The sequence below is a fragment of the Panthera pardus genome, unplaced genomic scaffold (genome assembly GCF_024362965.1).
Source record: "Panthera pardus isolate Hobbes unplaced genomic scaffold, ASM2436296v1 HiC_scaffold_6, whole genome shotgun sequence".
Lineage (NCBI taxonomy): Eukaryota > Metazoa > Chordata > Mammalia > Carnivora > Felidae > Panthera > Panthera pardus.
Window position 1 is genome coordinate 74067009 of NW_026526991.1, and position 23974 is coordinate 74090982.

The window sequence follows — 23974 nt, forward strand, 5'->3', positions numbered from 1 at the left end:
TGGAAAAATTCAAGTGAGCCATGAGGGTGAGGAGTGCTGGTCAGAGACTAGGATACTTGAAGGATTTCAGAAGTGGAGCTGTTAGGAAACTCAATATCTGGATGGTCCTCGTCAAGGCTATTCTCACGAAGAATCACAACACAGAGTAGAAGTGGAGAAGAAAACTGTCAGGCAGGCGCGGGAGTCACCATTGAATGAGGAGTGACCAGCAAAGTAGGTGGCATTAAAGAAGGAAGGTTAGAGGATAGTTGAGCTCACTTCTTTCCCCTTATCCTCTTCAGCTCCTCAGGCCTCCTCCAGTATATAGGAGTGAGACAAAACAAGCTGTAAAAAGTGATCCCCCTAGTTCACAGGGCACAGGGAGAGGGGATGAGAGGAAGATTGAGTAAATGAGTGAATGTACAGGTTAGTGTGGAAGTAAATGACCAGGTGGAAACAGGTGACCTGAAAGTCTTGGACTCTTGCACGATGCTAAAATGAGCAGCTATGTGAGACATGATGGAACAGGGTGAAAGCCCTTGTTTCTGATGTGATTAGGGTCGGCACTTGATTGGTTAACTGAGAAAGACAGTTAATCAAAGAAAGGTCCCAAGGCTCGGACCTTCCCAACCCTGTCAGACCGGCAAGACAGAAATGACAACTGGTTCAGGACTCTTGCCAGCCTCTAGAGAAATCCTGGAATAGGCAGCTCTTAGACATTGGTACCCTGCACAGATCGAGAATATCATGGTCTGAAAGATTCTCAAACCAATGGATTTCTCTTCTACCAACATGGTCTCAACCTCAGCCACAAAGTGACTGAGCCGCGCGTACTAAGGGTTTGAATCGTATTAAACATATACCAAGGGAACGGTGAACTTGGATACAAGGTCAAGATCAGCAACAAGTTCTACAGTCCAGTGCTGACATCAGATACAAGCTTCAAGGATAGTATCATTTCTTAATCAAAGAAATGATGCATATATATCTTCAGTATTTTATTTTTAGTTGTACAGTAATTATTTATATCCACTGCTTGAACTTCCACATTGTTTTTCTTGCATAAATCACACTCAATATTATCATCTGTGAATTCCAGCTTTAGTTTCTTTCAAATAGAACAAGAACTGAAAGATACTTGAGAAGAAACCAAAGGGCAAAATCTTCCAGACTTTAACATTTTATCCCCATTTGTTCACAGTTGTGTGGCCCATACAGTTTTTGGGTTTTTGTTTTGTTTTAATAAGTCACCTTTATTCACCCTTTCCAAAGCATATAGTTTTGTCTTTAATGCAGGCTTTTTTTCATCATCTTATGTTCTATTGCTTTTTGTGTTATTTGATTACATAACTATAATGATGAGCATAAACAGGATGGGGAGGGGGGAGAAACACCTGATTTAATATACATACAGTTCAACAGATGGGAGATGCAAGCCTGTATGAAGTCCCAAATGTTCATTTTCCTGTGGGCATATGTTTTATGGAAAGAATTAACAGGTTAATCTGGCAAGTTGGTGAATTGCAAGTCAAATTAGAGAGCTTCTATCATTGTTCTTAGTGTTGCTTAGCTTAGAGCAAGGTCAGTGATCTGGCTGAGTTGGGTGGGTGAGACATGAGGACATCTCTCTTGAGGTTTCCAGAGGTTTGAAGCCAGGTTAAAGGGACTGGTCTCTGAGGTGGAGAGGAGGTCACACTGGGAACACTGAAGGTCTGTAGAATCTCTTTTAATTTCCTTTGACACATTTTAATTTGTTCTTCACCAAACACTAATGAAATCATTTAAATTATGAAAATTGTTTTGTAAAATAATAAATGTGATTAATAATGATGCTTTCTGAGGATTACTATATTTGGATTATTTTTTGATTTAAACCTAGTATAAGTAGTGTGTTAGCTCAAAATATATGCATGATATACATGAAATCCTAATTTCTGCCTTTCTAACTTATATATTTTGCATTACAGCTTGCACCTAATAATGCAGAAAGCAATTTTTTTTTTACTGTTTAAAATACATAAAATTGGTTTAAACATCTTAATCATTTTTTTTTTTTAAAGTTTGTTTTGAGAGAGGCGGGGAGAAAGCGTGAGCCAGGGAGGGGCAGAGAGAGAGGGAGAGAGAGAATCTCAAGCAGGCTCTGCACTGTCAGCACTGAGCCCAGCACAGGGTTCAATCTCACAAACCATGAGATCATGACCTGAGCTGAAATCAAGAGCTGGACACTCAACCGAACTATCCATCAAGGTCCCCAAAGAACTTAGTCATTTTTTAAATAATTTTTAAGATTTTCGTATTTGGGTGAAACATTTTTTCTTAAATCTATTGATGTGTTTTTCATAGTTATCCATGCTTTTGATTGTATAAACAAAATAAACAAAAGTGGGAAAATACAATTTTTTCACTTAAAAAACCATCTTTTATTAGAATGACATTTAAAATTCTGTAGTCAGTGTACCTTACCATATGATACAAATAAATGTATTTATGATAATAGGAACTAAAAGAGACAAACAATTTAACTTGGATAATGGGAATCTTTTAGGGCTTATAGTCAGTCAGCTATGCTCTATAAGTTCTCATCTTCTCACTTAACTTGGTCTTTATACCAAGTATGAAAGTAACCCACAAGATTGTTGAATAAGACAAAGTTCGTAGAAAACTGAATTTGGAAGCTATCTGCAGCATTGCTAGAATACATTAGAAAAATATAGTCCATATCTGTTCAGGAAGTTGAAGTCTTTACAGTTTTATACCAGAAAAAGTTTGTCTTTATTATGAACCTATACATTTTGTTTTGTCAGACCGTTAAAATTATCATTTACTATTTTTTTTGGCAGCCAGGCATTTTAGAGCTAACTTGTAGTTATTATGTGGCCAAAGTTTTTATATAATCATCTTCATCTTCTACCTGTCTTACTAGTCTTTTTGTTTTAGTGGCCCTATCATGTGATTTTTATTACGAATATCCTCAATTCCCTTTTGAAGGTTGGTGGTAGATAAATTCAATAAATTCAACAACTAGTGAGTACCTACTTCTTGTGTTTAAGTTAAATCTGTTGTCCTGGCAATAGTGAAAAAGACAGGTATGGCTTCAAGGAGTTAAAAAAAAATACCTTTTTCAGAAATGACTAGGAAATGCTTTGTTCAAATATAGAACAAAGGAAAGTAATATATATATGTATATATATACATATATATATTGCTAAGCATGTAAAATACACATATTCATTTTATTGGTAGTTTAACATCATCATTAGGATAGATTGCCATTATCAAAGCCTAGATGTTTTCTAGAGCTGTTTTGTTTTATTCAGATTAAAGATTCAGAACTGGAAGCTGGATCTCGAATAATCTCTGACATAGCAATGCACATATAGTCTGGCCATTGTGTTCTTAAATGTCCACACAGAGTTGTGAAGCTGGTCTTCTCTGAGAGCCCACTGCCCTCAGGCCTTTCAGCTTCACTCTGGGGAAGAGCTGGCATGTGTGAGATGACCAAAGGTTGCCCAGGGAGTCTTTGAAAAAGATGATAGGCCCTCTGATAGATACTATAAAATGATTTTGAAAAGAGAAGGAAGGCATCCCTACTTTAGTCTAAAAAGGAAAGAAAGCCTTTTTTCAGTTGTTCATATTGTTCTTTTATGAAGAAGACTCTCTTATGCTTTGTGCAGCTTTTAAACAAATACCCAGTCCCTTGAACATTCAGACTACTACATAAAGGCTTAGAAGGTTGCAAATACAGTGGTAGTCCATTCTATAAATGGTTGGCCGATAGCATCATTTCCAAAAACATTGGAATTCACACACTTTAAAATGTAAATTCAGTGTATCTTTTCACCATGAGCTGACTAAAAAACTAGGCTCATGAATTATTCTGCCCTAAATATGTCATCCCCTGCCTTATGAAAGAGAATATAGTTATTGCCTGAATTTTTCTGAAGCTGATTGCCCTTTAAGTGAATGTCCTTGTCTTTTCCTTCTGTTGGCCTTTTGCTTATTTTACTGCTTGATAACATTTTTACTGGATAGGCAGAATAATGCCCTCCCCCTACAACCAAAGCGCCTATCCTAATCCCCACAACCTATGAATATGTTACAATACATGTAACAAGGGAGATTAGGTTGCAGATTGAATCAAATCTGTTTGTCATTTTACCTTAAACCCAGAGATTATCCTGGGTTATCAGAGCTGCCCCAGTTTATTCACAAAGGTCCTTAAATATAGAAGAGGACATCAGAGTGAAGTGATATGAGAGGCACTTGACCATTTTTGCTGGTTTTGAGATTGAGGAGGGGACCCCAGGAGACTACAAACATGGAGACTTCTAAAGCCTGGGAAAGACAAAGAAACCTGTTTTCCCTTGAGCTTCCAAAAAAGAATGCCTCCTGACACCCAGTGAAACTCACATCAGATTTCTGACCTACAGAACTGTTAGATAATACATTGCTGTTCATTAAAGCTACTAACCTTGTAGTTGCTTGTTATGGCAACAGTAAAAACTAATACATTTACCCATGTTCCAAGAAAGGAAGAACGAAGATAAAACTTGAGGTACTTCCATCCAGAAAAAGATCTAGTGTGTGCTGAAGTTACAGTGCTTGTTGACAAGGAGATAAAAGGCCATCCATGAATTTCAGCACCCTGCTGTCACAGCAATCTACAGGTGCCTGTTCCCGGTGTAATGACCTAAAATACACTTCAAAACAATATACCTTTGTTTCATTCAGCCTCCAGTCTGCCTACATGGCTGTCATTGGAGTGAGCTTTCCATAGAACAGATCTAATTGTGTTATTTCTCTTTAAAGCCCATTTTATGATTTTCCATTGTCTAGAGAAAAAAAAACCCACACATGTGGGCTGGCAGTCAAGGCCCTGTGACAATAGACTCTTCTGTAGCCTATGTCATACTTCTCCTTCTTGTGTACCTTGTGTTAGCCAAGGTAAGGTAATGACGTTCTGTGAGTCCAGCAATGTGCTTTGCACTTTTCTTCTTTGTACATTTCATTTCCTCTACCACCAGTGTCCTCCCAGATGTTCACACCTGCTGGCAGTCCCCTATGAATTCCCTGAGACTCAACTCAAACATTAAATTCCCTGGAAAATCAAAGAACATACCACATCAAATAAAATTGTTTGGTCTATCCTTTATGCCACATTGTGACTAAAATTTTTTGTGATATTAAATTTATTTCAATTTTATTCTGTTTCATTCTGTGAGTTTCTTGAAGGTAGCAAGTGGGTCTCAATAATATATTTGTGGGATTTTAGTAACTCACGTAGCTTATACAGTAGATACTCATAAACATTAAAAGAACAAATGATCATGTTTCCTGACCTGGCCAATCTACCACAAGATTCCATTTTAAAGGGAGGTTTCTGATTTCCAGGCCACTATTTGGTTACATTCTGCCTCTAAAAGTTAAGTATTGTAAAAGAAATTTTCTTACATACCTAGGGAACATTTTCATTGTAAGTAAAATTTTGACACTGACCAGTTTACTTTGTTTGATGCCATTTCCCTTTTTAATGTTTGGAATTTCATGGATTTTATTGTATCAAAATGAAAACATCAAAATAATCTGTTGTTCTTTTCATGGGTCTGTTTTCAAGAATTATTTTGTGTGATATATTTGTTTTTATTTTTTAAATATCAAGACGACTCTGAAATGTAATAGAATAGCATAGCAAGTATCAAATTCTTTGACTTTAAATACTTGAATTTTCTCTCAGTGCTTCTATTTTCTGCCTTTCTAGATTTGTTATTGATGTTAATTTCTCAGCGGTTTTACATAGGTCTGACCTTGCTGCACAAGTCTTTACGAAAATGAGAATGTATATGGTAGAACTTGGAAACTGTGAAACAGTATTCAGATGGAATGAGTTATTTTCATAACTTTTATTATCACTTTACACTGTGACTGCAAAATGTTCACAATTTTCATGATGGTGGAAGTAATTCCACTGGGAATATCTCTTTTTTACAACTGCTGTCAGAACTCAAAATCTTAAAATGGTTGGCATAATTTTTAGTGTGATCAGCAAAACACATCCTTCATGTTGCATAATAACTTATAAGTTCGGTTTACTACTTTTAAAAATGAAAATTTTTATTAAGATGAATGAGTCTGCATTGTTAATGTTTTACATAAGAATATCATCATTAACTTGAGAAAATAGTAGAAGCAAACCATTGATAAATCATTGAAACATAAATGTATTTAAAACAGATTGTATTTTTGAAATACTATGAAACTGTTGATAAATATCTGGAAACTGTAGGTTGTAATTGTAGAAATATCTAGCTTGGATACCCACTATCTGGTTTGGGTAAAGATTTGAATTCTGTCACTTTTCATAGGTGATTCACCAGGAATATTTTGCTTCCTTTGTTTTAAGGATAGCTTTATTTTTTTAATTTTTTTTAATGTTTTGATTTATTTTTGAGACAGAGAGAGACAGAGCATGAGCAGGGGAGGGGCAGAGAGAGGCGAAGACACAGAATCTGAAGCAGGCTCCAGGCTCTGGGCTGTCAGCACAGAGCCCAACACAGGGCTCGAACTCACAGACCGTGAGATCGTGACCTGAGCCGAAGTCGGACACGTAACCAACTGAGCCACCCAGGCTCCCCTTTAGGATAGCTTTAAAGTAATCTTCTGATTTAACTACTGATACTTTCATCAGAAAAGGAATATAAAAAACCTGACTTCTTTAAATGTACCAGAGGTATCTCCTATTGTGCATTATGGCTTATTAGAGCTAGTCTCCAGTAAATTCATTTAGAATAAAATTAGTCTATAGAGCCTAATCATGTAGATCGTGCTAGAGACTTCCCTCACCAAAGATTATACTTTTCTAGGAACCACAAAACCATTCTCATGTATGTCATGTCAGTGTCTCATCTCCTTACAAAATGCCAAATAAATTGACACATTCTTACTTCTTGTGTCTTTAAGGATATTCCTCTACCAGAATTCTGCCATTATATCACACTTGACGTATTATATGCAACAAGTCTATCCTTTTTAAGTACATAAGTTTATAATGTATGATGACTTCTAATTCATTCCATGGACTTCGAGTTATCCTTGATTAGCATTTTAGTCATAATGAAGCTACCAGTTGCCACTGCCCCTAGTTTTGGAGTATATTTCACTTTTAAAGCCTTCAACTCTCTGTCCTTTTTTTAAATTTTTTTTATTTATTTTTAGAGAGAGAGAGAGTGCATGCATGCATACCTGGATGTGTGCAAGCAGGGGAGGGGCAGAAGGAGAGGGAGAGAGAGAAGACTCCATACTCAGCTCTGAGCCTGATGCAGGGCTCGATCCCATGACCATGAAATCATAACGAGCCAAAATCAAGAGTCAGACACTTAACTGACTAAGCCACCCAGGTGTCCCACCCTCTGTCCTCTTGCTTGAGTATCTTTTCTTGATTATACAAAGTTCAAGATAAATTTATCTTAGCAGAATCTCTGTCCTATGATCCTTTAAACACTTTGCATGGATTCCCATGTTAACTTGATGGTATTACTATAGCTCTTAATGGTCTTTTTTAGATCTACTATATTTTTCTATGTGAATAATTGTTTCTTTGAATAACTATCAGCAACAATTGTTTCATTCTTTCCTCACAGGTACTACAGTGCAACCATTCTGCAGATGTCTGGTGTTGAAGATGATAGACTTGCGATATGGCTGGCTTCAGTTACAGCCTTCACAAATTTCATTTTCACACTCGTGGGAGTCTGGCTTGTTGAGAAAGTGGGCCGCAGGAAGCTTACCTTTGGGAGCTTAGCAGGTAGGTGACTGGATGAAGAATTCAATTACAAACTTTTCTCTAATGATGGCAAGTTCACCTTCCAAAATACAATACCAATGCTACTTATGATCTTGTTCTCATAGCCAAATGATAGAGTTTTTTACACAAAAAGTTTTTTTTAAAGAACTTAATATTATGATATGTAACTAGAATGTGACTAGAAACTTGAATTGTAAGAACAATTTGAGTCTACAGGGGTAACATTCTGCTGCTGTTATTTTTGAGTTCTGCTCAAAGGTACAAAAGTGAAAAGAATAATGGTGCTTTTTTGTTCTTCTTTGAACAATTTGATATTCATAAACTCCCTTTTAAACATGTTTTATTTTTAAGTTTGGTATAATATGGAAGTAAATTTGGAGGTTTTTGGTTTTTTTTTTTTTTTTTTCCAAAGCTCTTTCAGCAATATAGTGTTAGAACCATATAATTTCTTCACAAAGCAGGGGCAGACTTTTTGTGTTTGAATCAGGCTCAAATTCTAAGGTAAATTCTGGTTGGTTAAGTGTGTTTTCTGTAACACCTAAATAAGACAAAGCCTTTCTCATTTCAAGTATCTTTTGTCTTTGAATTCTGTACATTTCATTATTTATTTCTTTGTTAACACAAAGCCTGTTTCATTTGACAGGATGAGACCCATCTTTGCCAATGTCTTCTCTTGTTGTATCATATACTTTTCTTATTTTTTTCATACATACAGATTGCTAATTATCAATTATCTGTCCTCCAGTAACTCCTTTATAAGTTTATTAGAGTAAGAAAAGATTTTTTCATTAAAATGTGAAGTTTCCAGGCCAGCATGAGCTAACTTCTATTTTAACCAAATTATACCTTTAAACACTGATCTAATAGCACTGCTTCAGGCACTCATCCCAGATTTTAATGAGAAAATACATTCTGAGCTGCAACCTCAGTTATTAGGAACTTGTAGTCTCTGCCATCCCTGCCTCCAGAAGGAAGAGTGGAATGCTTCTACCCTCTGTTCTTGCCTAACCAGTGGGAGGACTTGAGTCTGTCATGTAAGTTGAACTGAGGGGAAGGTGAACAAAAATGGTCTGAGTAAGAGGCAAAGGTAATCACAACAGCCCAGGTACACAGGGAAGCAGAAGGGCAAGTGAGGAAAGGTGAAGGACAAGGAGGCTAAAAACCATCCATTCATAAACTTGTCAAACACTTATGTGTTCATAAACACATAAACCAGAAGTGTTTAGTCTGGAAAAAAGACTAAAGGGAGACCTAAGAGATATCTTATTCTTTTTTTTTTTTTTTTTAATGTTTGTTTACTTTTGAGAGAGAGAGAGGGACAGAATGTGAGCAGGGGAGGGGCAGAGAGAGAGGGAGACACAGAATCTGAAGCAGGCTCCAGGCTCTGAGCTGTCAGCAACAGAGCCCAACACAGGGCTCGAACCCACGAACCATGCGATTGTGACTTGAGCCAAAGTTGGCTGCTCAACTGACTGAGCCACCCAGGTACCCTGAGAGGAATCTTATTTTTGCAGATGATAGATGTTATAAGGGCATAATTTTTACTTGATATGAGAAAAATATTCTTAATAGAGCTTTCCAATAATGAATTCGGCTGCCTCATTAGGATGGTAAACTCTGAACAGAATAGATGACCATCAGATAGTGATGTGCTAAAAATAAATTCCTACCGTTGATTAGAAATTGGGGTTGCTGACTTCTGAGGTTCAGATCAACCCTAAGAAGAGGTAAAAGCTACTTTAAACATTTTTAAATAGATACCTACCCTTCCTTTTCAACAAGGCCTCCATTAACTGCTACTTCCAGAGGTCTATTTTTTAAATAGAATTTCTGATTAAATTTGGCTTTTGAGATCTGGGGAAAACTGCTGGTTTTGAGATCAGGGAAAAACATTTTTTCTGGTAGCCTTGGTCCCTTTATTTCTTGTATTCCAATGAGACATTTTCTTATCAGTTCAGGTTTTTCAGGCTTTGTAGATCTAAAGCCATACTGCTTGGGTTGGAATTTTATGACTTTGGGCAAGTTTCCATTTTCTCATAGGTAAAATGCAATTAATTATAGTCCCTACTTCATAGGGTTTTAATCAGAACTGAACACATTTATACACGTATGGCATTTGAAACTCTTCCTGACACAGTAAGGTGCCTAGCACATCTTAGCTATCACAGCATTATTATTGACAGAGTGATTCTTTGTTGTTTTAACCATAATGTGAAACCAATATGCATCGTCAGAATCCAGGAGCTTTCCTGAAGCCTTCTAGCTGATGTCATGTTTCACCTCTCAGTGTAGGTACTCTGCTCCAAGGATTTCCAGAGCCCATCCCTGGCTATTAAGAGGAAGTATTAAGACCATTAATTGGGGGGACAATACCAAGAGATTTCAAGTACTGGTTTTTATGAGCAACCCATAGGCACTTTTCTTTCCTGCCTTGATTTCTTTTCAGCCAAAACCACCAACACCCCAGCTCTGCACATTACTAAAACCATGCACTGATTGATCTGGCATGAAAGAGATATTACATCAAGTAAACACCTGATTTCCTTGTTATGTTGCCAATTAAAGTGATGATGTAGATATTACAGTGGATTAGGAGGTAAAAGGCCTAGTTTTTATTTTTTTTTTTTAGTTTATTTATTTCAAGAGAGAGAGCAAAAGAGAGCAAGAAAATGCCAGCAAGAGAGGGGCCGAGAGAGAGAATCACAAGTAGCCTCCACTCTGTCAGCACAGAGCCCAAACAGGGCTCAAACTCATGCGCCATGAGATCATGACCTGAGCCGGAGTCAAGAGTAGGATGCTTACCCAATGATTGAGCCACCCAGGTGCCCCAGAAGGCCTAGTTTCTTGTCATAGGTCTCCCCTTTTACCTGTACATATACATGTAAATAGGACTGTTTCGTGCAGTTCTGGTTTTTAACTGATTTAATAGGTCCCAGTAGAACCTAATGACAAATGGAAGTTTACACATTCAGAAGAAAACTTGCTGTTCAACAGCCTTGCTAGTGGATTAGTATTACTCCAGTGTGACCCTTCCAGTAGATGCTCATTTCCCTTCCTGATACCAATTGATTCTTATATACTTATTTCAGTGTTTTTGATATATACTTACACTTATAAGTTATATACTTATTTAAATGTTTTATTTTCATTTTTGTGTAGGTATAAATATTCTTATAGTGCTATTAGAATACTGTTTTATTTAAAATTTTCTAAAATTAGCCTAGAATTTTTAAATCTTTGATTTGATTTTGTCCCCTGTCTTGCATTTTTATATGATCTATTTTTCTAAGTTTGCTTATTTTGAGAAAGAGAGAGCAGGGGAGGGGCAGAGAGAGCCCAAGCAGGCTTCACACTGTCAGCACAGAGCCCAAAGCCATTGAGATCATGACCTGAGCCAAAAGCAAGAGTCAGATGCTTAACCAACTGAGCTACCCAGGTACTCCTGATTTATTTTATCATATTGGGTTAAAAATAGTGGGAAAAGTTAAATCAAAATAATTTTTAAATAGGCACTCATTCATTAAAAATTACAACAAATACACTATGCATATCTAGACCTGGACAAAAGAACTCTTTATACAAAGAAATATAAAATATAGAGTCCATGAGTAATTTTAAATGGAGGACATTTTATGGTATTCTTACCTTAGAGCTTGGTCAGAGAAGTAGTCTTTCTTGTAAATACTACAGATTTAAAGACAACCTCTTGATTCTTTTAATAAAAGGTCTATATCTATGTAGCTTTACTGTAGTTAATCAGAAAACCAGAAACACTGTTATTTTTCCCCAAGGATCTTGCTAGTAGAATCTTTCTGAAAACATCACTCAGAGGCTGTCTCCATCAAAATTACCAGAGGTGCTTATTTTGAAATATGCATTCATGGACCTTATCCCAGATTTATTAAATTAGGATCTCTGAAGACGGGGTCTGGAGCATGTACTTTATTTTTTTTTAATATAATTTATTGTCAAATTGGCTTACATATAACACCCAGTGCTCATCCCAACAAGTGCCCTCCTCAATGCTTATCACCCACTTCCGCCTCTCCCTCACCCCCATCAACCCTCAGTTTGTTCTCTGTATTCAAGAGTCTATTATGGTTTGCCTCCCCTGGAGCATGTACTTTAAACAGGTTCCCCAGGGGCACCTGGGTGGCTCAGTTGGTTAAGCATCCAACTCTTGGCTTCGGCTCAGGTCATGATCTCATGTTTTGAGAGATCAAGGCCCATGTTAGTCTCTGTGCTGACAGCACTGAGCCTGCTTGTAATTCTCTCTCGTGCTCTTTTTCTCTGACCCTCCCCTGCTTGTAATCTCTCTTTCTCTCAAAATAAATAAATAAATTTAAAAAAAAAACAAAAAAAAAAACAGGTTCCCCAGGAGATACCTGTATACACAAAGTGTGCTTTATTAGAGTCATGGGAAGGGGAATTACTATTTTTCTAAGTATTTATTAATTATCCAGCCTTGCATCAGGTAGTTAATGTAACTTATAACATCTGATATTTTTGAGCATGTTATTTATCCAACACACTTCACTTTCTGTGAAGAACATCTTTATTAGGAAAATTATATCAGAATCAAAAATTTCACAGTATACTTAGTTAAGAGAAATTCTTCTTTTAAAATATAAAGAATATGCCCAACGTGCACAGAACACTGGAGAATATCTAAGGCCTTCCTTAATTGGACTTAAATCTGGGTTGGAGTAATGATTCATCAGGCAATAACTATAATTTGAATACTGGCAAGTGGCTAAGATATCTGTAAGTTATTAAATGGAAGGAAATAGATAATTCAAGTAGTTTTAAGCCTTAAAGGTATATGAATGAATATATGACAGGAGTACGTGATCATTTTAAAATTTATTCCATAAATGAAGTCGTTAAAGATACCATTTCCTTCCCTTAAGGAGGTTATCATCTTGAAAGTTTATTTTACAAGTCATATATGTGATATATCAATGATATATGTGATATATCACATATATGTATAAAATAATTTATGCCCAAACATATGTGATGCCAGTAACCTGGAGATCTATTTAAAACTCAAATGTTTGATCCCCATTTTCTGAAGACTGATTCAGAGGTTTATGTACATCCCAAGCATTTGCTTCCGATAGGAAATCAGGACTGAAAAACACTGCTATATGTAATAAAGAATGGAAAGGTATAATATTGATTTTAAAAAAGATTGTCATCCAGAATGCATTAAGATAAAATTAAATTTGCACTTAAGAAGGGTTAAACCTTCAGCTCTTTAGGAATTTTGTGTATCTAGAATGGTCCTTTCACCATATTTTGCAGGTAAGTTGGACCTTTTCAGGCATAGATGCAAGAGATATGTTGTACATATTGCAGAACTCTTGACTCAAATATGTACCATATTAACCCTGTGACCTCATAGATAGTCTGAAGATTTTGTTTTCTTCAAAAATATTCAATATTGCAAAAGTCTGTGGCACTATGGTCCCTTCATTCAACCAATACTTGTAGGGATCTGCTGTGTGCTAGGCATTAGAGTTGGAAGTACATGAGTCTGTGGTAGGTACACCATCTAGAGTTTACATTTCATTTGTAAATTATTTGATTATTTGATAAACACGATGAAAGAAAAGTATCCTGTTTCCTTACAATGTTAAAGTATCAAAGTTTCCAGGTTGAAAAAAACACTTAAGGACCTAGGTTCTTTGATAGACAAATTTACAGTAAATATCATGGTTTGTCTTATTTGAAAAGAGAGGGATGATTTTCATAATAGACCCAGTATATCTCCTCTCTTTCCAAAAGACCTCTTTTCATTTTCCTAGTTCAGGGCTCTGATAGTCTTTTCAGAAAAGAAACTCCTGAAACTATTCCTAGTTCTGAGTTTAAGCCAACAAGGGGAAAACAAACTATGATTTTAGGTTCATGGCATTTTTTGGCCCAGTATGGCAAAATGGACTTCCTATCTCCCCTTCAGGCCTCCCCTTCCTTCAGCTTTTTTCTACAGTTTTGAGTGTGTGTTGCTGCTGCTTCTTATGACATAGTATTACCAAATACATGGTATAGCATTACCAAAATCTTTCAAGTTGAGTATGGCATTTAAAATTCACTGCAGTTCTGCAAGGTTAAGTATTTTCACTAAGCCCCATTTTATAGAAGACAAAATTGATCTTGGGCCTTGCCCAAGATCACAAGAGTCAAGAAACGGCAGAGCTGGAAATTAACCACAGATTTAATTTGACCCATCCCCTGTATCTTAAACACATACACCCCAGCCATTATATACTCCCGTTGCATTCCACAGTGCTCCCTAACGTTCTTCTTTTATCCATTCGTTTAATAGGATTTTGGGTCATATCTTAAATTATCTCCCAGTTTAATCAGTAAAAACTTTACTACTATGTAAATACCCTCCCTAAATTCCATATTTTAAACTCATTGCGCCACTCCAATTAATTGTCCAAATTACTGCAATCATATTTTCTTTCTTCTTCCTTTTTGTGACTCTTTTTTGTTTATCCTCACAGTGGCTAGAACAATAGTCAAATATGAAAACTTTGTTTTTTACTGTCAGGATGTCTCTAAGGGTCTCAAAAGTGAGCCTTTTAAGTGATGCACTTAATCACTCTTTCTACAACTTAAAATCAAAGATTCTACTTCCAAATACCAACAGGAAAGACAAATTAATGCATGTGATATATCATCTCTGGAACCTTAAAGTCACGAAAAAAGAAAGCTCGTCTTCCTTGAAAAGAAATGTTCTGAATTTCAGCTGCTTTTGAATTGTTCAGCATGTTTTTAGTTTACTGATTTGGGGTCTTACATGAGAGAATGCCATTAGAACAATTTTCTTGGCAATGAAAGCAACATGTGGTGCGAATCTATTGCCTTTCATTTTTCTGACATCTTGGGCACGTAGTAATGCTGGTCATGTTAATTGCTTTTGAGACTGTCAAAAATCCAATGTTTTCTGGTTTTTGGTTATTTAAGAAAATTACCATCAGTCTACTGCTTGGCTAGCAAATATATTTGCTTTGAATTTCACTGTTTTCTTGTTTCACAGTGAATGTGCTAGTGAGTTTTTCTGATAATCTGTATATTTACTAGGAACATTTTTTTAAATACTCCAATGAAGATAAAGGTGTTTTTTCAGAGATATGTCTTGGAAAACCCAGTCTAGTTTGAAATAATGTTGCCAACTATTCTCTGATGTAAAACTTGTTTTTTTTGGGGTTTTTTTGTTTTTTTAAAGGTACCACTGTGGCACTCATTATTCTTGCCTTGGGATTTCTGCTATCAGCCCAGGTTTCCCCACGCATCACGTTTAAACCAGTAGCTCCATCAGGACAGAACACTACTTGCACAAGATACAGGTGAGTTTTCAGAATGGTCCCTTAACCTAACTCTAGTACCTTCTAGTACCTTTTTGTTTACTTTTAACTTTTCTACAATTTGAGAGATAAGTAGAAGCTTGCATACAGAGGAAGGTAAGGGTGGGAAAGGTGACGGGAAGGGACCACCAGAAGGAGGAATAGCATTTGCAAAGACACGAGGGTAAAAGTGTTTAAGGAAAAAGGGAGTTTGACACAATGTTGATGATGTTTTTCTGGAAATTAAAAGTTGGGATTGTTATGCAATCTAAGCAGAAATACTGTGAGACCATTTTAGATTATATACGACTCAGTGGCATCTACATTCCAGGTAAAATAAATAACTTTAGTGAGCAATTAAACTCTTCTATGATATACATGTCTGATATAGTAGATTATAATCTGCATATTCTAACAGTCTTCACAGAGTTCCACAGGTATCCCCTCATTCCTGTAAGCAGAAAAGGAAGTTTTCTTTCACTGCTGGGGTTCTTCTCGAGCATTAGAAAGTAGAAAGAGATGGTGGAAGAAAGTGAAATATATTCTGATGGCCAACTGCAGGTGTAGGGGCTCCAATGTTAAGTCTAATGGTAGACACACTGTGTGATTAGAAGTTGGAGAGATGGATGGATAGACAAGTGGACTGAAGAATGAACAAACGAATTAATTAGAGATTGAGCAGAACAATTATCTAGCAGCAGAGTTTCAAAGTTTATAACTTCATTTTAGTGGTTGAAAAGGTTAGCAGCCCCTTTAAAATATATGGCTAGAACAAGACCTAGGTTTAAAAACAAAATATGATATTCCATCAGCCTCAATTAGATGGACACAGTCAATAGGTGAATGATTTGTTAATTTATTAACTTTTAGTCAGATACTCCTATATGAAATTAAAATGTTACATGGATATACTGAATTCCACTTGGGATCCACTTGCAAGTTCTTATTGAGCAGGTATTATATTTATGGTGGAATTCTCATTACAATAATGAGGAAGCTATATGTTGCTATGCCTTCCTGGTCAAAAATTCTGCTATTCACTTTCCTTTAGAGGTAAATGGTGATACTCCTTCTTTCTCTTACTAATAAGGTTACTTATTCATTGGCTTACTGATTTTTTTAGTAGTCTTTATCTTGTTCTAAAGAAGACTTAAAGATAAAAGAAGTTAACTTTAGAATAGACCATTCCTAGATGTAGTGATGTTTACTTTCTTTGGACATCCCTCATCAACTGCTAGATGATAGAGCCATTACCAGAATTCTGCGTGCTCTACTTTTTTTCTTTTTTCTTTTTTTTTTAATGTTTATTTTATTTTTGAGAGAGGGGGCAAGTGAGCGGGGGAGGGGCAGAGAGGGAGACACAGAATCCAAAGCAGGCTCCAGGCTCTCAGCTGACAGCACAGAGCCCAATGTGGGGCTCAAACTCAGGAACCAGGAGATCATGACCTGAGCCAAAGTTGGCAACTGACTGATCCACCCAGGTGCCCCTTCTTTTGTTTTTCTTGATGGATATTTTAAGTAAAATGTTTTCAGCGGTTACTTCTGACAAATTATTTAAAAAATCACTGTTGTTTGAGCAACAACTCTAGTATGATATCTGATTTAGATGGAGTAATTTAGATTCAGAGTAAGACTGATAACATGCATGGTCAAATCATCTAAAGATAGAAAGTCAGCTGGAGTATGAGAAAAGTTTTATGAGCTTCTGATACACAAAAAGAATAAATAACTCTTGAATGATTTTCATAATAAATTAGCTTTCTTGACATCAACTTTTAAAGTTTAAATAAAAATACTTATTACCCTAATATAGTTTGCGTAGAAGTTTATGATTATCAACCTATTAATCCTTCTGTTCCTTCTAAGTTGTCATCTACCTAATATCTCAACACCAAGGTATAATGGAGTAGGAGAAGTGATTCAGCCTACTTTTATTCTCATCACAAAAATGGGCAGCAGTTTTTAAAGCGGAACCAAATTTTTGATGTCCTTTGGGAGTTGGTAAACGTGAAAAACGGTTATATATTTTGTGCCTTCTTTCAGGGTAACATATTAGCCTTTGTGGGTATTTGACAGTATGTATATATAGTCTGAGTGATTTTATAAAATAGGCCTGCATTCCCCTTACTTATTTTATTCTGTTATCCTTACTGATTTTGTTCTTGTTTTTGTTAAGACTATGTATACATTTTCCCCTTTAAGATAAACAGGAAAGTCATGTTTGTAATACAGTACCATAGGATGAGTAATGTTTAGGCTGTAAATGTAGGTGCTGTGCTTTTCCCATGGAATTGAGCAAATAAGACAGATTTAAAAGGGAAATTGATTTAATATCTATATTAAAAATACTGTATACTATTGATGGAAGTGTAAATATTTTTTCTTCATTTCGGAAAGAATACAGTTCTGCCTAATAAAAATTAAATGCCTATGCCCACTGACTTAATACTTCTATTTGTAGAGATCTGTAGACTGTAGTGGTGAGTATGTAATCCATTCCAATTAGAGTCCAGTAGATGATTTACAAAAATGAATGGTTCAAGAATGGTGGTTCTTTTTTAGTTTGATAAATATTCATTATGTGGCAGGCATTAATGTAGGTTTGGGCCCATAATATTGTAGGTTGAGGGTCACTAAGTATTTGAACCCAAGAGATTGACGATTCTAAATATTTTCCAGTGTGAACTTCCCATTTTTGGATTGTTTTGATTTTTTTTTTGTTGAAGTGTAATTAACATGCAGTGCTATATTAGTTTCAGGTATACCTTTCACATTGGTGACTTATTTTATAACTGTGAGTCTGTTCTTCTTCATTCCCTTCACCTATTTCTCCTATCCCTCCATCCACCTCCAATCTGGTAACCACCTTTTGTTATCTATATTTAAGAGTCTGTTTGGGCTTTTTGTTATTGTTTCTTTGTTTTGTTTTTTAGATTCTACACATAAGTGTAATCGTATAATATTTGTCTTTCTCTGTCTGACTTAATTTCATTTGGCATAATGCCCTCTAGGTCCATCCATGTTGTTGCAAATGTTAAGGTACCATTCTTTTTTATGGCTGCATAATATATAAATACTGTATATTCTTTGTCCATTCATTTACTGGTGGACACTTGGGTTGTTTCATACCTTGACCATATGTATAATAAACATAGGGGTGCATATATCTTTTTAAATTAGTGTTTTTGTTTTCTTTGGGTGAATAACCAATAGTAGAATTATTGGATCACCTGATCCAATATATCCAAAAATAATTTCTATTTTTAATTTTTTGAGGAACCTCCTTCCTGTTTCCTGCAGTTGTTGCACCAATTTACTTCCTGCCAACAGTGCAGGAGGATTCCCTTTTCTCCATAGCCTGGCCAACACTTGTTATTTCTTGTCTTTTTATTTCTAGCCATTCTAACAGGTATTAAGGTGATTCCTAGCTGTGGTTTTGGTATGCATTTGCCTGATGATTAGTGATGTTGAGCATCTTTTCATGTGTCTTTTGGCCATCTGTATACCTTTTTTAAAAAAAAATGTATATTCTGGTTTTCTGTGCATTTTTTGATCAGATTGTTTTTCTTTAGTGTTGACTTGTATAATAAGTTCGTTATATATTTTGAATATGAATTCCTTCTGGGATATGTCATTTGCAAATATCTTCTCCATTCACTGGGTTACCCTTTTGTTTTGTGGATGGTTTCCTTTGCTGCATAAAGGCTTTTTATTTTGATGTAACCCCAATAGTTTATTTTTGCTTTTGTTTTTCTTGACTGAAGAGACATTCATAAATATGCTGCTAAGGGTGGTGTCCAAGAGATTACTACCTATGTTTTCTTCTAGGGTTGTTTGGGTTCCAAGTCTTACATTTAGGTCTTTAATCCATCTACAGTTTATTTTTGTGTATGGTGTAAGAAAGTGGTCCAGTTTCATTTTTTTTTTAATGTAGCTGTACAGTTTTCTCAACACTATTTATGGAAAAGACAGTCTTATCCCTTATTGTACATTCTTCCCTCCATTGTCATTAGATGATTGACCATATAAATGAAGGTTTCTTTCTGGATTCTTTTTTTTTTTTTTAACTGTTTATTTGAGAGAGAGATAGAGAGAGAGAGGGTGCGAGAGTGTGCACACACTGCAGAGGAAGAACAGAAAGAGAGGGAGACACAAAATCTGAAGCAGGCTCCAGCACAGAGCCCAGCACGGGGCTTGAACCCACAAATCATGAGATAGTGACCTGAGCCAAAATCAGATGCTCAACCTGCTGAGCCACCCAGGTGCCCCAAGAACTCTCCATTTTATTCCATTGATATATGTGTCTGTTTTTGTGCTAGGACCACACTGTTTTAATTACAATAGCTTTGTAGTATATCTTGAAACCTAGGATTGTGATACGTCCAGCTTTGCTCTTCTTTCTCAGGAAAGCTTTGACTAGGTCTTTTGTGGTTCTAATACAAATTTAGAATTATTTGTTCAATTTATGTGAAAAATGCTGTTGGTATTTTGATAGCATTGCATCAGATCTGTAGATTGCTTTGGGTAGTATGAACATTTTAATGATATTAATTCTTCCAGTGTATGAACATGGTATAACTTTCCATTTGTGTTGTCTTTAATTTCTTTCATCAATGTCTTATCACCTTCAGTATAGGCCTTCCACCTCCTTTGTTAAATTCATCCCTAGGTATTTTATTCTTTTTGGTACAATTGTAAATAGAACTGTTTTTTTTTTTAAATTCTCCTTTTGCTACTTCATTATTAGTATACAGAAAATGCGAGAGATTTCAATATATTACTTTTGCATCCTGCAACTTTTCTGAATTCATTCAGTTGTAATGGTTTTTGGTGGAGTCTTTAAAGTTTTCTATATGTAGTACCATGTCATCTGCAAGTAGTGATGGTTTTATTTCTTCCTTACCAATTTGGATGCCCTTTATTTCTTTTTCTTGTCTGATCACTGCCATAGGATTTCCAGTACTATGTTGAGTAAAAGTGGTAAGAGTGGACATCTGTGTCTTATTACTGAACTCACTGGAAAATCTTTCAGTTTTTTGCCATTCTTAACCATTTTTTTACCATTAATATGATGTTAGCTGTGGGTTTTTCATATATATGGCTTTTATTATGTTGACATATGTTCCCTCTAAATCCACTTTATTGAAAGTTTTTACCGTTAATGGATGTTACATTTTGTCAGATGTTTTTTCTGCATCTATTGAGATGATCATTTGGTTTTTATCTTTCCTCTTGTTAATGTGACATATCACACTGATTGATTTGTGAATATTGAACCACCCTTGGATCCCTGGAATAAATCCCACTTGATTATGGTGAATGATTTTTTAAAATGTATTGTCGAATTCTGTTTGCTAATATCTTTTTTTAGGATTTTTGCATTTGTGTTCATCAAAGATACTGGCCTGTAGTTTTCATTTTTTGTAGTGTCCTTGGTTTTGGTATCAGTGTAGTACTGGCCCAAGTTTTCCTTCCTCTTCTGTTTTTTGGAATAGTTTGAGAAGAATAAATATGAACTATTCTTTAAGTGTTTGGTAGAATTCACTTGTGAAGCCATCTGGTCCTGAACTTTTGTTTGTTGGGAGTTTTTTGGTTACTGATTCAACTTCATTACTAATAATTGTTCAGTTCATATTTTCTGTTTCTTCCTGATTCAGTTTTGGAAGATTGTATGTTTCTAGGAATTTATCCATTTTTTTCTAGGTTGTCCAATTTTTTGGCATATAATTCTTCATAATATTCTCTTATAATCCCTCTGTATTTCCTTGGTATCAGTTGTTATTTCTTATCCTTCATTTCTGATTGTATGTATTCATGTCCTCTCCCTTTTTTTGTTGATGAGTCTGACTAAAGGTTTATTATTTTTATCTTTTGAAAGAACTGGGTCTTGGTTTCATTCCTCTTTTCTATTTTTTTTTTTTTTAGTCTTTATTTCATTTATTTCCACTTGAATCTCTATTATTTCCTTCCTTCCACTTGCTATGAGATTTAATCATCTTTTCCTAGCTCTTGTAGGTGTAGAACCAGGTTTTTGAAATTTTTTTTGTTTCTTGAAGCTGGCTTGTATCACTGTAAACTTACCTTCTGTAACTGCTTTTGCTGTGTCCCAAAGATTTTGGACAGTGTATTTTCATTTTCATTTTTCTCTGTATTTTTTGATTTCCACTTCTATTTCTTACTTGACCCATTTATTGTTTAGTCTCCATGTGTTTGTGTGTGTTCCAGAATTTTTTCTTGTAATTTATTTCTAGTTTCCTACCATTATGGTTTCCATACCTACCATTATGGTAGGAAAAGATGCTTGATAAGATTTCAGCCTTCTTAAATTTATTGAGAATTATTGTGTGACCCAACATATGATCTGTGCAGTTGAAAAGAATGTGTATTCTGTTGTTTTTGGATGGAATGTTCTGTATGTATCTGTTAGGTTCACCTGGTCTAATGTGTCTTCAAAGCCATACTTTTCTTATTGATTTTTCTGTCTGGATAATCTATTTATTGATGTAAATGGGGTGTTAAAGTTCCGTACTCTGATTGTATTACTCTCAATTTCTCCCTTTAAGTCTGTTAATATTCATTTTATTTTGGTGCTCCAATCTTGGGTACATAGATATTTACAATTGTTATATCCTCTTGTTAGGTCAATCCCTTATGTCTCTTGCTACAGTGTTTTTAAGTCAGTTTTGTCTGTTGTAAGTATTGGTACCTTGGCTTCTTTTTGCATCTCCATTTTCATGAGATATGCTTTCTGTCTCTTCGTTTTCGTTCTGTGTCTTTAGGTCTGAAGTGAATCTTATGTAGGCAGCATATAGATGGGTCTGATTTTTCATTTATTCTGTCACCATATGTTTTTTGATTGGATCATTAAGCTCATTACACTTAAAGTTATATTTGATAGGTGTTTCCTGATTGCCATTTTGTTCATTGTTTTCTGGTTATTTGTACTTACCTGTTCCTTCCTTTTTACTCTATCCCCCTTATAGTTTGATGGTTTTCTTTAGAGTTATGCTTGGGTGCCTTTCTCTTTCAATTTTCTGTATCTCTTATAGGTTTTTGATTTGTGGTTACCATTGGTCTCATATATATCTGGTGTGTATAGCAGTCTGTATTAAGTTGATTGTCACTTAAGTTCAAACACATTCTAAAAGTATTAATTCTTTACTCCCCCTCAATGTCTTATGTATATGAAGTCATATTCTGCATCCTTTTATTTTGTGTATCCTTTGACTAATTTTTGTAGGTATAATTGATTTTACTTCTTTTGTGTTTTTATCTCCATACTGGCTTTATAAGTGATTAATCTACTTCCTACCTTTACTATATGTTTGCTTTTTTTTTCTTTCAGAATTTTCTTATTTCTCATTATTTCCACTTAAAGAATTCCCTTTAAGGTTTCTTATAAGGTTGGTTTAGTGGTGATGAACTCCCTTAACTTTTGTCTGGGAAACTCTCTATCTCTCCTTCTATTCTGAATGATAACATTGCTGGGTATTCTTGTTTATAGGCTCTTTCCTTTCAGCACTTTCAGTATGTCATGCCACTCCCTTCTTGCCTGCAAAATTTCTGCTAAAAAATGTTGTTAGTTGCATGGTGTTTCCCTTGTATGTAATGGTGTTCTTTTCTTTCATTTTTTTCTTTGCATGCATAATTTATATTTATTGATTTCCTGGCTTTCATTAGCCTATGATAACAGCAAAAATGCATTACGGAAGAAAATGAATAGTGTGAGAGCGAACCTTGGCATAATGGATAAATCAACACATGCTTGGGGTAAATATAAAGCTTTGTTAATTATCATAAGCAGTTACAATTGATGAGTGATATTTCACTACGTATCTTTCAGCTGATTAATGGCATTTTTAGAGTCATTTTAATGGGAAGCTGATAAGTTGGCTACATTTACATTTTAATCAGAGTATTTATGATAGAGGCAGCCCCGGAAACTCATTGGCAGATGATCAGGCAACATTCCCTGAGGGATTGGGGCAGGGAGTCAGCTTTGGAATATGGCCACTCACCTATTACTTCTGTTATTTATCCAAAAGTGTCTGTATGGGGAAGGGGATGAGAACTCTAATGGCCTCCTCACCACTGGCCACACTCCTACACTCCAGTTAATCTCCAGGAGAAAGGGCCAGATGCTTGTCATGCCCAGAGAATGGAACCCCGGTCACACTTGCATGTCCTCTGTCACTGGGTGTCACATGCCAGTGCCATGGGCAGTAGCAGCAGCTCCTAAGCTTCCTCACCAAGGATTCCACATATGAGGGAGAGATCTTGGCCTGAGGAAAGACAATACTGTTGGGGCCTGCTTCCCCTATTTCCTAACTGGGTTGACAGCCAACTCAACAAGCTCCAAGGAGAGCACAGAAGAGACCACAGCTTAGATCCAGAAGAGCATCTACTCACATATATTACTCAACAGCTCCCATTTTAAACCTAGAAGCAGGGCCTGCACCTGAGTTGTAAGCCATTAAACTCTGGTTCTATTAAACAAGAACAGGACTTAGGATGTGGAACAGAGAAAAGTTCTTGAAAGGAAGTAAAGAAGTAAATCCTCATGTAGCCATACCTTTCTGCTCCCTTTGGAGGAGAGGGGAGGATCCCTCCTCTGGAATTGCCATTAGGAGAAGAATAATATGGAAGCTTCCATTATCCTCCTGAGCAATTACATGTTCAGAAGTCAGGAAGAGGCAAAAGCTGTCTCCTAAGCTAATACTTTGTTTCCTTTTTTTTATTTTTCATTACTTAAAACTTCTCCCTTTATCATTACTTTTTGTCATTTTAATGGCTATGTCCTTTGGTGTGGACCTCCTTGGGTTCAACTTGTTAGGGACTC

The 23974-nt window shown here is 35.8% G+C and overlaps 1 protein-coding gene across 1 annotated transcript in view; it reads left to right on the forward strand.

Annotated features, from left to right (window-relative positions):
* SLC2A13 (solute carrier family 2 member 13) overlaps positions 1–23974 on the forward strand; it is a 378633-nt gene that overhangs the window by 229970 nt on the left and 124689 nt on the right. Inside the window, exons 5-6 of the mRNA XM_019452458.2 lie at positions 7617–7780; positions 15018–15138. Of these exons, the coding sequence (XP_019308003.1) occupies positions 7617–7780; positions 15018–15138 (285 nt within the window). The remainder of the gene's footprint in view (positions 1–7616; positions 7781–15017; positions 15139–23974) is intronic.